We start from the raw sequence: 12,550 nt of genomic DNA on the forward strand, positions 1-12,550 counted from the left end.
TTTATGCTGATTCATAAAAATATAAAAACATAGACCTGAAAATTAACGGAAAGTGCTCTAATTCGAAGTCAAAGTTGTGAAAAGTCCTACTAAAAACCCTAATATTCGCCATTTTGAAAATAATAAGTTAATGATCTTTTTGCTGACAAAAGCAATACATAAATAGCATGGTTTTTACGTTAAAAAGGTCGTAAAAGTATGTTTATCTTGCGCAATTTTTTGTGACAATGAAAATAGCCATTTTTTGATTTATTAGAGAATAAACTATAATGCAAGTAATATACTTTTGTAATATATTTTTAAAAAGAATTTAACAGTTTTGTTTCCTAAAAGAAGAACTATTGAAGCTTAGTTCATTGTTGTTTAATCACATGTAAAATTTAAAAATAGTAACCTTCAAACCATTTTTTTTAATAAAAAAAACCAGCGTACAATACAATGATAATTATTCATCAGTTTGTCTGCATGCTCAAATTCTACGTTCAACTTTTATTTGAAATCTTCCATTAATTTCATTTCGTTATAACACTTTCGTTATAATACTTAAAAACAATAATACAAAGGCTGATGGAAACCAGGTCTAATTATTGCGCAATGTAACGGTAATTAGTTTTCGTTAAAAATGAAAGCGTTTTGAAAAAAAAAAGGCGAATATTAGGGTTTTTAGTGAGACTTTTTACAACTTTGACTTCGAATTAGAGCACTTTCCGTTAATTTTCAGGCCCATGTTTTTATATTTTTCTGAATCAGCATAAAATTCTCTATCAGAATCAATCATAAAAAAAAAAAAAAGGGGGGGGGGGGGGAGAAACTGCAGTAGCGCCGTAATCTGCAATAAAAGTAGGTGGGTACGAAAGGAAAATAGCGCCATATATATATATATATATATATATATATATATATATATATATATATATATATATATGGTACTTAAAGTTTACTCCACTTTCTCCCCCCCCCCCTAATTTTATGATTGATTCTGATAGAGAATTTTATGCTGATTAAGAATCGTATAAAAACATGGGTCTCAAAATCAACGGAAAGTGCTCTAATCTGAAGTTGAAAGTACAAAAATATATCACAAATCGCTAATATTCGCCATCTTGAATCACTAACTTTACGGTTGATATTGTTTTTAACCGCAAAACATTGCCAGCCTGGTTTTTACTATAAGGAATTGTTTCTGGTTTAATATAGATAGCGATTCCACGGCGCAACGAAAAACATTTGACGTTTGACAAAACACACGAAATTTTCATGAACTTTACTCTCTTATATCTCTTTGTATGCTTAAGCATACACCTTGAGGTTTTTTGAATCAATTAGTGTTACTCAACCTCTTTCCAGCCAAATATAGAAAGTACTATGGATTATATGGCTTCATTTAAATTTTATCCATATCTTAAGACCACTTTTAAGAAAAAAGCTTGAAGCGGGAACGTTTTTTTAAAACGAAGCTTTTGGAGGTTAGGATTCCTTAGTACCAAAACACATCCAATTTTTATAAAACTTTCCGTATATATTAAAAAAGGGATGAGGAATCTAATGGAATGTGGACACTTTAAATTTTTTACATAAATTTTTAGTTCTTAGCGTTTCAAAACTTCAAGGTTAATTTTATAAAAAAAAAGTTTTTTTTAAAAGTGTCCAGGTGGAAATTGCAAGTTTAGTCTTTCCTCTTTTTATAACAAGCATTTATTTATGTTTTCTTGAAGAATAGATTCTAAAGATTTGTATATAGAAATTATGTATATATATATATATATTCCTTCGCATATTTTATGACAATTTTGATTTTGATTTTCGCGACGTAAGAATCATTTTGTTCTATCCCCAAGCTTTAACGTTGGGAGAAAGTATTAAGTACGAAGTAATAAAAGAAAGTCAATAGTTTTAAAGAATTATTTTTTTAATTAAAAAATTTTTAGCTTATTTTAAAGTTAATTGTAGAATATAATCAATGAAAGAATTTTTCAAGAATCCAGTTAAAGCAAATTGACGCGATAAGAGTAAATGCCATTGAATTCCATTACCTGCTCGTAGAAAAAAAAATGCGGTCAATACACCTGATTATGAACTTAACTCACCGGTTCTTTGTTCTATTATTCGAAATCTTTAATATAAAAAATAAAAACCAGGCTGTTGATACTTTGAAAGGATAACTTTTAAACAAAAAAAAATCACTTTTCAAGATGGCGAATATTAGCGATTTGACGAGCCGTTAAATACAGGAAAGTCTCCCTATTTTGATTGGATGGCGAAAAATTGGTCTACAAAGTCCGAAAAACATTATTCTCGTTTGCCGGACTTAGTGACTTCTATATGATATATGTGGAATACGTATATGAAATATTATAAATATATTTTTAGAGATAAGGACCGCGTGAGACACATATTTTAAAACAATAGCTAAAAAAACAATTTTTTTTGGATAAAATGGCACTTGGAGCCGTTGCCAAAAACACTAAAATTTTAAATTACCCCAGCCATCGCATCTAAAAATTTACACAATTTTAACAAAATCTTTTTGCCATACTGAAAGGGTTGTTCGAAAGAGATTTTTCACAATTTATAATAGGCAAATATATTTGACCTAATTTGGGGTAAAACATTTGACCGAATTTTGTAACTTTTTTGATCTGTTCCCTGACTCGAATCAATTTTATAAAAAATCTGCCGCGCTTAAATCACAGAAGACAATAAAACCGCAACAACCCCCGTTTTCAGAGGGAGTAATTGCAATTGCAAAAAGAAATAAAACAACATCTCTGTCCTCTATTCTTGCTCTGATAAAAATATCTCTTCACTGAAAACCATAAACAGCTGCCGCTGCTGCTTCATGGAAGTAATAAACAAATGCTGTGGAGAATGAACTAATATTTTTAATTATAGATTTCATGGTGTTTATTTGTAATTGTTGATTTAAATCCACATTGGGTACGGTAAAAAGTGTGTTGTTGAAATTTTAAAAGTTTTTTTCTTATGTGAATACAGAATTATGTATAAATATATTAATTGATATTTCATTTGCTCTGAAAATTCTGAATACACCCAAACATAGAAAACAGGTTAAAAGTTGGACTTATATAATGACTCATTAACTCCAACATTTGCTTACTCGAATTAACTTATCTGCCCCTTGGAGAGCCGACATATTGGGAGTTAAATATGCAATTAAATATCTACAAAACTGCAATTACAAATATAAATTGGTAAATGAAAGAAGTTTTGGGAATGAAATTATCGAAGTTTTTATTAAATTAGTTTAAACTAATTTAATAAAAATACTTTGTTGTATAATACATTACACAATTATGTGTTGCAAAAGCTCTGTTATTTAAATAATATTATAATGATGTAACCAACATTATTTCTTTATATAATCTATTAAAAACAGACTACTGAAAGGTTATTAAAACATCAAAAAATGTAACACATCAAAGACAAGTAAAAAATATTTAATTAAACAAAACTAGTTAGAGTAAAACTTTTTCTAAATTGTAAAAAACCACAATCAAATCTTTTACTTTAACACTTCACACCAAAACTGTTAATCTCAGTAATGCACAAATGTGTTGTATAAACATTTTCAATAGAAACTCCAAAAACAATAAGAATCACACTACAACATAATTTATCTTGTTCTATTACTGAAGTTGCATCAACATTTTTTCTAATAACTCCTTTTTTTAAACTAACTTATCATCACTCTTTTTCTTAACTGAAAAATATTTTTTATAGTAACTACTAATCCAGTGTTTGATGTAGTAATTCATGTTAATGCTTGATAAATCCACTTTCAGTTCTTCCTTGGCTAAAAACAATGGCTAAAATGGCTTCTTTGGCTAAAAACAAAAACAATTTCTTTAAAAAATATCTAAAGAAATTGCTGCATAAAGTCTTTCATATTAATAATATCATCAATAGTTGAGTATTACTGGATCTTGAAGACAAAATATTTAATATTAGATACCTTCAAAGTTATAGGTACATAGTTACCAATTTGATACTTCAACTTTGGCCACATAGTCTTTCATAAAGTCAAAAATGAAAAAAAAAAAATTTTTTATATGGCTATTTCATTAGTCAATGAGTTTATTTGCATAGCATTAAAAATTAGACAAAGTAAATACTATATGCATGGTCAAATAAACGTTTTTTTTTAACTTTGACAAATACTTCCGGATATATTAAACTTTGGATAATTGTAATGTCATGGTTAATTATTTCCGGAGATAGATGAGCAGTATCTATGTTCAGTTCATTTTCAGTCAACATATGATTTGTATGCGATTTTCTGTACCCAAAAAATTCCAAAATTTTTTTCTGATCTAAATTTTAATCAATCAAAGTAAAATAATAAAAATCAAATTGCAAAACAATCAAAAAGGTAAACTAATTATTGAAACAAGGGTTTCAAATAGGCTAAAGTGTATATATGCAATGGTTTAGAACTTATGCTAGCTTTAAGTTTTGGAAAAAGTAATGAATACAACATATATGACACCAAATAAGCAGTATTGATTGAAATTAAAAAATCAAAAAAAGTATTTTACCTGGTGATAAAATGTTTTTTTTAATAATACAATTAGTTTGTGTTTCAAGTTTTGGCTTCTTTAATTTACTTGATGACTGTAATTGAGAGTCTTGATAAAAAAAAAAAAAACATATTTAAAAGCATAAAATTGAACATATAGATATCAGTAAGGCCAAAATATATATATATATACCTTTTATTTTTAAATTCCAGTTGGTAAAATCAAGAAAACTATCTATTTCATCTGCAGAAGGCTTTGCAAGTCTTATGTTTGATGTTTTACGCTTTTTTTTGGTTGAATAAAATGGAGACTGCTTGGTTATTTGAGTGTTTGATGGAACATTACTTTTGAAATGTAATTCATTTTGCTTATTTGTTGTTAAGTTTAAAAAGGTATTTTGAGCTAATGATATATTTTTGTGTAAGCTCTTCAAACCTTCTTCATCTGATACTGTACTACAGGTAACTAAATTAACTAGATTGTTTAAATTTTTAATAATGGTATTTTTTAAAATATTAATATCTGCAGGTTCACATCCTTTTACAACTTTACACTCTAATTCAATAGAATGTGTTGGCAAATGAATAGGTTCATTTTTTTTAGTTTCACAAACCCTGCTAAGACGATGTATTAAATGAATGTGTTTACAGGGGATATTTTTGGTTAGAAAATCCATACAGTCGCAACTATATAAATGAGCACATACTTTACATTCTGGACATTTTGTGAGGCATTCGTTTATTTCACACAATTCTTGGTGTTTTAAAACTCTGTATAGGCAAGCATTTGTTTCAGACTGTACTAGCCTTGCTCCTTTATCATCCAAAGTAAAACTTTCATTCAGTTGCAGACTTGCAATGTGCCTAGAATGCACCATTTTCAACTTGAAGCTGATTTTACCTTTAGTTAATTTTATTATTCTTTCATATACTTTGTCTCTGTTAAACTTTAACAAAGCAAACAAGCAATTATCAATTCTTTTATTATGCTTGCCTTGTAGGTAACTGTACTTGAAGACTTTGTGAAAAGATTCAACATACATATTTGTATTTATGCCAAGACCCATACGATAACAGAATGCCCAATTTTGTTTATTACTGACCCAATATTTCTCAAAATACTCCGCAAATAATTGTGTTAAATCAGATGATTGCAAGTAATTCATTAATAATTGTAAATAGTCATCAAATAGGTTTCTATCACTTAGCTGTAAAAGAAAGCGAATACGTTTGTATATATCTGCTTCCATTTCAATATTGTGTATTTTTTTATGCAATTCTTCTCTCCAAGCTTTATCAACATGCCAAGTACACCAGAACTTTAAAGGCTCACACAAATAAGCATCACAAAACGCTTCGTAATATTGTGATGCCATATCACTCATTATCCAAATTGGACAAAAATTTCCAGAATGTTCTTTTAGTTTTATAAAAAATAATTTTAGAAATCTGAATGAATCACTATTTGATATGCACCATCCAACAGGTTGCCCCTCTCCAAATTCATCAATAACTAATATTGTTGTCAGCAGAAAATCATAGGCATTTGTGCCATGTGTAGAATCAATACAAACACCATTTTTGCCAAACTGTTGTAAAATTTTTTTTTGATGCTCTGTTTGCATTATAATGATAAAGTCAGCATCTTTAAGTTTATTAAATGTATCTGACTCTCCCTGTAATTTATAATGTAAAACATGATTATTTTCCTTCATTTGCCACTCTTTTAGCCAAATTGCAACACTATCTTGGTCATTAGCATGAAGCTGTATAGAATTAATGTTAAATGCTTTTTCGAGATTTTTAATATCTTGGTATTGAGTTAAATGTAATCTGGATTGAACAGAACCCATTTCATCTCTAATATCATCTAGGATTCTATCTTTGGTTACACCCATTTTTAGTTTGCTGGCAATTTCTAGTCTTTGAGCACTTGATAGGGAAATATGTTGAATTTCATTGCTATGTCCATAGTGAGAATAACAAGCGTGAACCAGAATTGTTCCATCTAAGTTTTGGTAAACTTTTAGAGTGGATGTGCAATTTTTTGCAATTTTTCGAGTGCCTATTTTGTAAAATATTCATTATGGTAATAAATAATCTATTATGGTAAATAGATAATTGTAACTATTAAGATTACAATTAACTGTACTTATATATTATACATAACTTTTTAAATTGTTTTAAAGAAAGATAATAAAGAAAATTCTAATAATATAAACAAAACATAAAAATAATTAAAAAATAAACAAAGTAGTCTTCAGAGACTATTTCAGTGAAACATACCACTACTTTTAGCTATTCTTTTCTTTGCCATGCTTTTATAAAATCCACTTCTGTTGCATTGATAGTATGATACTTTCCTACCATTTTTATCCAACTTTTCACCAGAAGGTAAAACATATTGCATTGAGTTATTACTTTCAATATCTGATTTCCACAAATCAAATTCTAAACATTAACAAAAAAATGAAACAACAATTATAAAAAAAAGGTAATAAGAAAGACAGATAACTGATTGTTTAATTCCTTTACAAATTTGGCAATGATTCATAATATAAGAAGCTACTATTCTGAAAGATGCATTATAAAAGGGCCTGCAACAATAACTTACAATATAAACTATGAATAATCTACTCCTGTGAGTATTGTGAAATTAGTTAACTATTTAATTTTTTTTTTTTTAAATCTTGAAAACAAAATGAAACTCAAATTTAAAGAAGTAAACAAAAAAATAAATAAAAATCATTTTTTTTATAAAAGCATATAAAACAATTTACTTCAAAAACATATAACTACCTTTAAAATTAGAAAATGATAATTTTTCTTCCTGAAAAGTATAAAAATGAACCGCAGATAAATGTTTTCGTAAACCATTAATTTGTCTGCATTGAAAACCACATTCTAGACAAAAAGAAATGCCTGACTGAATATATGCTTGAGCTTCATTAATCAATTTGTGCTTATTTTTTATATGTCGCTGCATATTCTTTTTTTTGGTGAAAGTAACATTGCAAAATGCACATTTTAGAGATGAAAAATTGTTACTTTCTATATTAACAATAATATTCTTATTTAATGATGATTCAGAAACATTTGTATATTTGAAATCTTCATTAGAAGGCACTTCGAAACTGCTAGAAACTTTGCCTAAAGCAGGAACAACAAAATCCAAATTTATTTCTTTACTAATAAACCATGACATTAAAACCAATCTTAAATATTTAGAATATTTTGTAGGCTCTTGTAGAAAAATGTAATTATTGTTCTCTCTTTTATCATTGCTTATTATATGTACAAAGTAATCATAATTTAAACAAGATATCGCACAAATTATTATAGTAATAACTCCACAAATATTTCCACATGTCTGCATTGGGTAGTTTCCTCTGCATAATGAACTGCATTTTTTGACGCCATATCTGTGCGTTTTTGGATCATGACAGTATGTAATGCTAACCTCTTTATTTAAGTGATACAATTTTCTGATCAATAATTTAACTTTACATAAAAAATCATCTGGAACTGACCAACCTAATGAATCTCCATAGTAAAAACTACACTCAATATTATTATAAACTGCAAATGCCCAATGGGAACCAGGATTAAAATCTGTGCCAGAGAATGTTTTTTCATTGTTTCCTCCAACATTTATAATAAATATCAATTTAATAGGGACAGAAGTTAATCTTGACACATAATGCTCAATATTTCCTATAAAGTTAAAGTAAATTACCTTTGAATGGCTTTGAATAGAATTTAAAATACAAGATATTTGCATCATATGATCTGAGGAGAGCCATCTAGTACAGCATAACTCAGCTAAAGTATTAGGGTTCATCCCATATTCTGAAATTTCTGTACTAGCTGGCTTTCTAAAAAGCACTTCCTTGAATTTTTCAATTAAATTTTGAGGAGGGAATATACCAATTGATTTTGGTACCAACTTTGGAGAATTAAACCATGTCAGCTCTTGATCAACTGCTAATTTGATCTCTTGAACCCTATGAAGCGCTATTAGATGCTGAACACTTTCATAGAGGAATTTCCCTAAATTACATTCTACGTAATGAATTCCACTTGCAATATTATTGCGGAGAGATAATTCAGTTGACCATCTCATTAACTGATGTTTAGGTGGCAAACTCATAAGAGAAAACACATCTTCAACTTTATCAAAAGAAAACTGGCTGGTTTTGATGGAATAATCTTGAACAGTTTTTATAAATTGTTTATGTGACTCGTATGCATCTTGTCGATTATAACTATTGATCGTAAGCTGATTAAGCTTCATTTTGTTTAGAGATAAGCTACCAGATACCTTAAACATAAAATTTGTTATTTAGAAATAATAAAAAAAAAGTTTAAAATAGTTATATTATTAAAAGAAGTAGCTAACTCACAATCGTTATTGCGAATTAGAAACTGGAAACTGTAAGCGTGCTCTTTAGTATATATATTTCTATATATATATATATATATATATATATATATATATATATATATATATATATATATATATATATATATATATATATATATATATATATATATATATATATATATATATATATATATATATATATATATATATATATATATATATATATATATATATATATATATATATATATATATATATATATATATATATATATATATATATATATATATATATATATATATATATATATATATATATATATATATATATATATATATATATATATGTACATCCATACATGGTCATAAAAACATAAACTTTTTTACGATCCGGCAAACGATTAAGTTGTTATTCGGGCTTTGCGGAACAAGATTTCTTATCCAATCAAATTAGGGAGACTTTCCTGTATTTAACGTTTAGTGCGATTTGTGGTATATTTTTGTACTTTCAACTTCAGATTAGAGCACTTTCCGTTGATTTTGAGACCCATGTTTTTATACGATTCTTAATCAGCATAAAATTCTCTATCAGAATCAATCATAAAATTAGGGGGGGGGGGGGGGGGAGAAAGTGGAGTAAACTTTAAGTACCATATATATATATATATATATATATATATATATATATATATATATATATATATATATATATATATATATATATATATATATATATATATATATATATATAAAGAAGTACATCATGATAATGTTTCAAGAAGGTATCTTATTTGATAAGACGAATGAATTGGTTTTAAAATGCAGGCATAGAAACAAATTTCTTCTTTCCAAATTTGACACTGGCGACTAGCCCTAAATTCTTTCTTTCTTTCTTTTTTCTTTTCTTTTCTTTTTTTCTTTCTTTATTTCTTTCTTTATTTCTTTATTTATTTCTCTCTTTATTTCTTTCTTTCCTTTCTTTCTTTCTTTCTTTCTTTTTTCTTTTCTTTTCTTTTTTTCTTTCTTTATTTCTTTCTTTATTTCTTTATTTATTTCTCTCTTTATTTCTTTCTTTCCTTTCTTTCTTTCTTTCTTTCCTTTCTTTCTTTCTTTCTTTTCTTTCATTCTTTCTATATTTCCTTTCCTCCTCTCTTTCTATTATGATGTCAGAGCACACGATACAGTAATTTTTGTAATTTTGTAACGGTTTTTAAATTTTTGATTTGTGTTTCATGGCTGATGGTTGCCATTAGGCATGAAACTTTAAGTACCATACATAGTTGTTGCTTCTTAGTTTTATATATATATATATATACATATATATATATATATATATATATATATATATATATATATATATATATATATATATATATATATATATATATATATATATATATATATACATATATATATATATATATATATATATATACAAAATTAAATTTAATCTACAACAAATAATAAAAAAATAAAATAGTATTAATTAGTAAAAGTAAAAGTATTTCTTATTACTAATCATTTGTTTTATTGCAGCACTTTATTTCTATTTTATTTTTTGTTCGGCTGGTATAAACTGAAAATTCATTTAAAGTTTTCCATTTGTCTGTGGGAAAACATATATCATTAGTATATCAATACTTATTACTAGTTAACTAATTTCATTTAGGTTGTTTGAATGGACTTAACTAAAGGTCCAGTTGTATATGGAGAAAATGTTGTTGTACAGTGGTCATCAAGTTATTTCAATGCAATGTTGCCGACCCAGACATTAAAGTCTGGTTCTCCTACTCGGAAAAATTATGAGGCACAGGTCTTAAAATTGGGGGTAAGTAGAATTTAGGATATATATACATTTATATGCAGGTGTAAAATTTCCATTTTTTTTAATGAAACAAGTATTATGCTATTTTATATTTTAAATAATTAAGATGATTTGGAGGAGTTGAACAATCAAGCAAACACCCTTGTAAAAGTTGTTCCACCATTACCAAATCAGATAACTTTAATGGTGTGGTTATAATGAGCATTTTTAAAAACTGTTTTTTATAAATGTTAAATACTATTTTAAAATATTGCATTCAAATTCATCAGCTTATTTTAGAAATATGATTGTAAAAGTTGTGCAAAAACTAAACGATTGCTTGTTGAAGAAAACATTGAAGTTATAGAAAACATTCTATATGTATTGTATATTCAAAATACTTCTAATTTTAGCTAGTTAAATTCAGTATTCCTTTATGTTCTTATTTTAGAATGCAGATAAAGTTGCTATAGAAATTAAACTTGATGAACTTATTCAATGGAGTTTTGCAGTTAAACAAGCCCTATGATTTATCTTCTTTAACACATCATATACCAAAATTGACAAAAAGACTTTCCTCTAACTCAAATCAATATGCAAGTGACTTCAATGTAACTCAAAGTTTTCATTCATCTTTTCAGAAGTGGAAGGGACCCAGCAATTTATATGGGTCTAGTAGAGCAACTTCTCACACTCTCAACTCTTTTGATATGTCTGATCAACTTAATCATTCATTTAGCATTACAAATAGTAATGCCTTTAATGACAGTCTTGTTTCTAAATCAAATCTTACTGAAACGCATTCCAATCTGGAAAGAACCTAAATACCCAGATGGATCTAGTAGAGTAAGAGTTTTCATGTTACAAAATTTATCTATTTTTTTATTTATATGTTTAATTATATAAATTATATTCATAGTACTTTTACTTTGTAATTTAGAAACAATTAGTGCCAGGTCACAAAATATACATTGACCATGTAAAATTCAGCAAATGTAACAAATGGCATGGTACAAATAAATTTGTACACGATCTTTTGGTGTCATTGGTGGGAAACACAGACTATCTAAGAAGTGTCAGTTTTTCTGACAAGCAAAGTAATGCTCACTCTGACAAAGTAGCAAAACCCAAAATTTGTCAAGACCTTGTTGATGGTGTTGTTGGTAAATAGTTATAGCATTTGAATTTCTTTATTAAACAAAAGAAATCAATAAATAATTGAACTCTTTTGTATTTTTAGCCTTTGCCTGTCAAATACCGGGTGTGTCGTCAAAGGATATGTGAACAGCAATCAAATTGAAATTAAATATTGTGTTGAAAGTTAAAAAGAGTTAAAATATGAAAGATGTTATACGAATGTACATAGTGTATTTCTGTCTTTTTTGATTATTTAATATATAGTCATTTGTTTTAAAAGTTTATAAATGCACTTTTTCTTGTTTTTTCTCCCAATAGCAAATATTCCTCATATGTAATATACAGATGGTTTATTGAATATCATAAAAAGTCTATGAAATTGGTATAGGTAGCAATTTTATTGTCTATAATATATGTAGTATATTATTTATGTAATATATAATAGAGACTATAATCGATGGAATATATCCATCGGTTCTATAGACCATCTAAATGATAATAGAAAATATTTTCTATACACTCTCGAAAAATACGATCTATAGAAACTTCTATAGACTTTCTGTAGTTAAATTTCTATAGACCATGTTTCAAAAGCCTATAGAAAATAGTATTGATCTTTTCTATAGAAACTTCTATAGACTTTCAATTGCATTATCTATAGACTTTTAGTAGTTGAATTTCTATAGAGA

The 12,550-nt window shown here is 27.0% G+C and overlaps 1 protein-coding gene and 1 pseudogene across 3 annotated transcripts; one reads left to right on the forward strand and one right to left on the reverse strand.

The window, feature by feature from the left end:
* Positions 1-3,315: 3,315 nt before the first annotated feature.
* LOC149889900 (uncharacterized) lies at positions 3,316-9,071 on the reverse strand. 2 transcript variants are annotated; one of them, XM_090083648.1, is made up of 8 exons: positions 8,941-9,008; positions 8,274-8,858; positions 7,337-7,441; positions 6,824-6,988; positions 4,731-6,602; positions 4,557-4,646; positions 3,974-4,331; positions 3,316-3,845 (listed from the first exon to the last, which is right to left on the reverse strand). In XM_090083648.1, exons 2-7 carry the CDS (start codon positions 8,338-8,340, stop codon positions 4,117-4,119), a joined length of 2,514 nt encoding a protein of 837 aa, XP_089939774.1. In that variant the 5' UTR covers positions 8,341-8,858; positions 8,941-9,008; the 3' UTR covers positions 3,316-3,845; positions 3,974-4,116. The 2 variants fall into 2 exon arrangements, with proteins under 2 accessions (XP_089939774.1, XP_089939773.1); XM_090083647.1 differs by having other exon boundaries at positions 7,337-8,858; positions 8,941-9,071.
* Positions 9,072-10,370: 1,299 nt separating this feature from the next.
* Positions 10,371-12,142, forward strand: LOC149889901 (uncharacterized; annotated as a pseudogene). Its single transcript, XR_016451374.1, has 4 exons — positions 10,371-10,748; positions 11,176-11,570; positions 11,665-11,887; positions 11,965-12,142. The product of XR_016451374.1 is annotated as an uncharacterized LOC149889901 (transcript).
* The last annotated feature ends 408 nt before the right edge of the window (positions 12,143-12,550 follow it).

The sequence above is a fragment of the Hydra viridissima genome, unplaced genomic scaffold (assembly GCF_058129835.1).
Source record: "Hydra viridissima isolate aposymbiotic clone 2 unplaced genomic scaffold, HvirCarnegie_v1 scaffold_4, whole genome shotgun sequence".
Classification (NCBI taxonomy): Eukaryota; Metazoa; Cnidaria; class Hydrozoa; order Anthoathecata; family Hydridae; genus Hydra; species Hydra viridissima.

Coding starts and splice junctions, on each gene's coding strand:
- LOC149889900 (XM_090083647.1), bottom strand. CDS start 8,831: ATGAAGCTTAATCAGCTTACGATCAATAGTTATAATCGACAAGATGCA. Junction 6,989..7,336: donor ATCATTTTCTAATTTTAAAG/GTAGTTATATGT, acceptor GTTAATGTTTAG/AATTTGATTTGTGGAAATCA. Junction 4,647..4,730: donor CTGGAATTTAAAAATAAAAG/GTATATATATAT, acceptor TTTTTTATCAAG/ACTCTCAATTACAGTCATCA.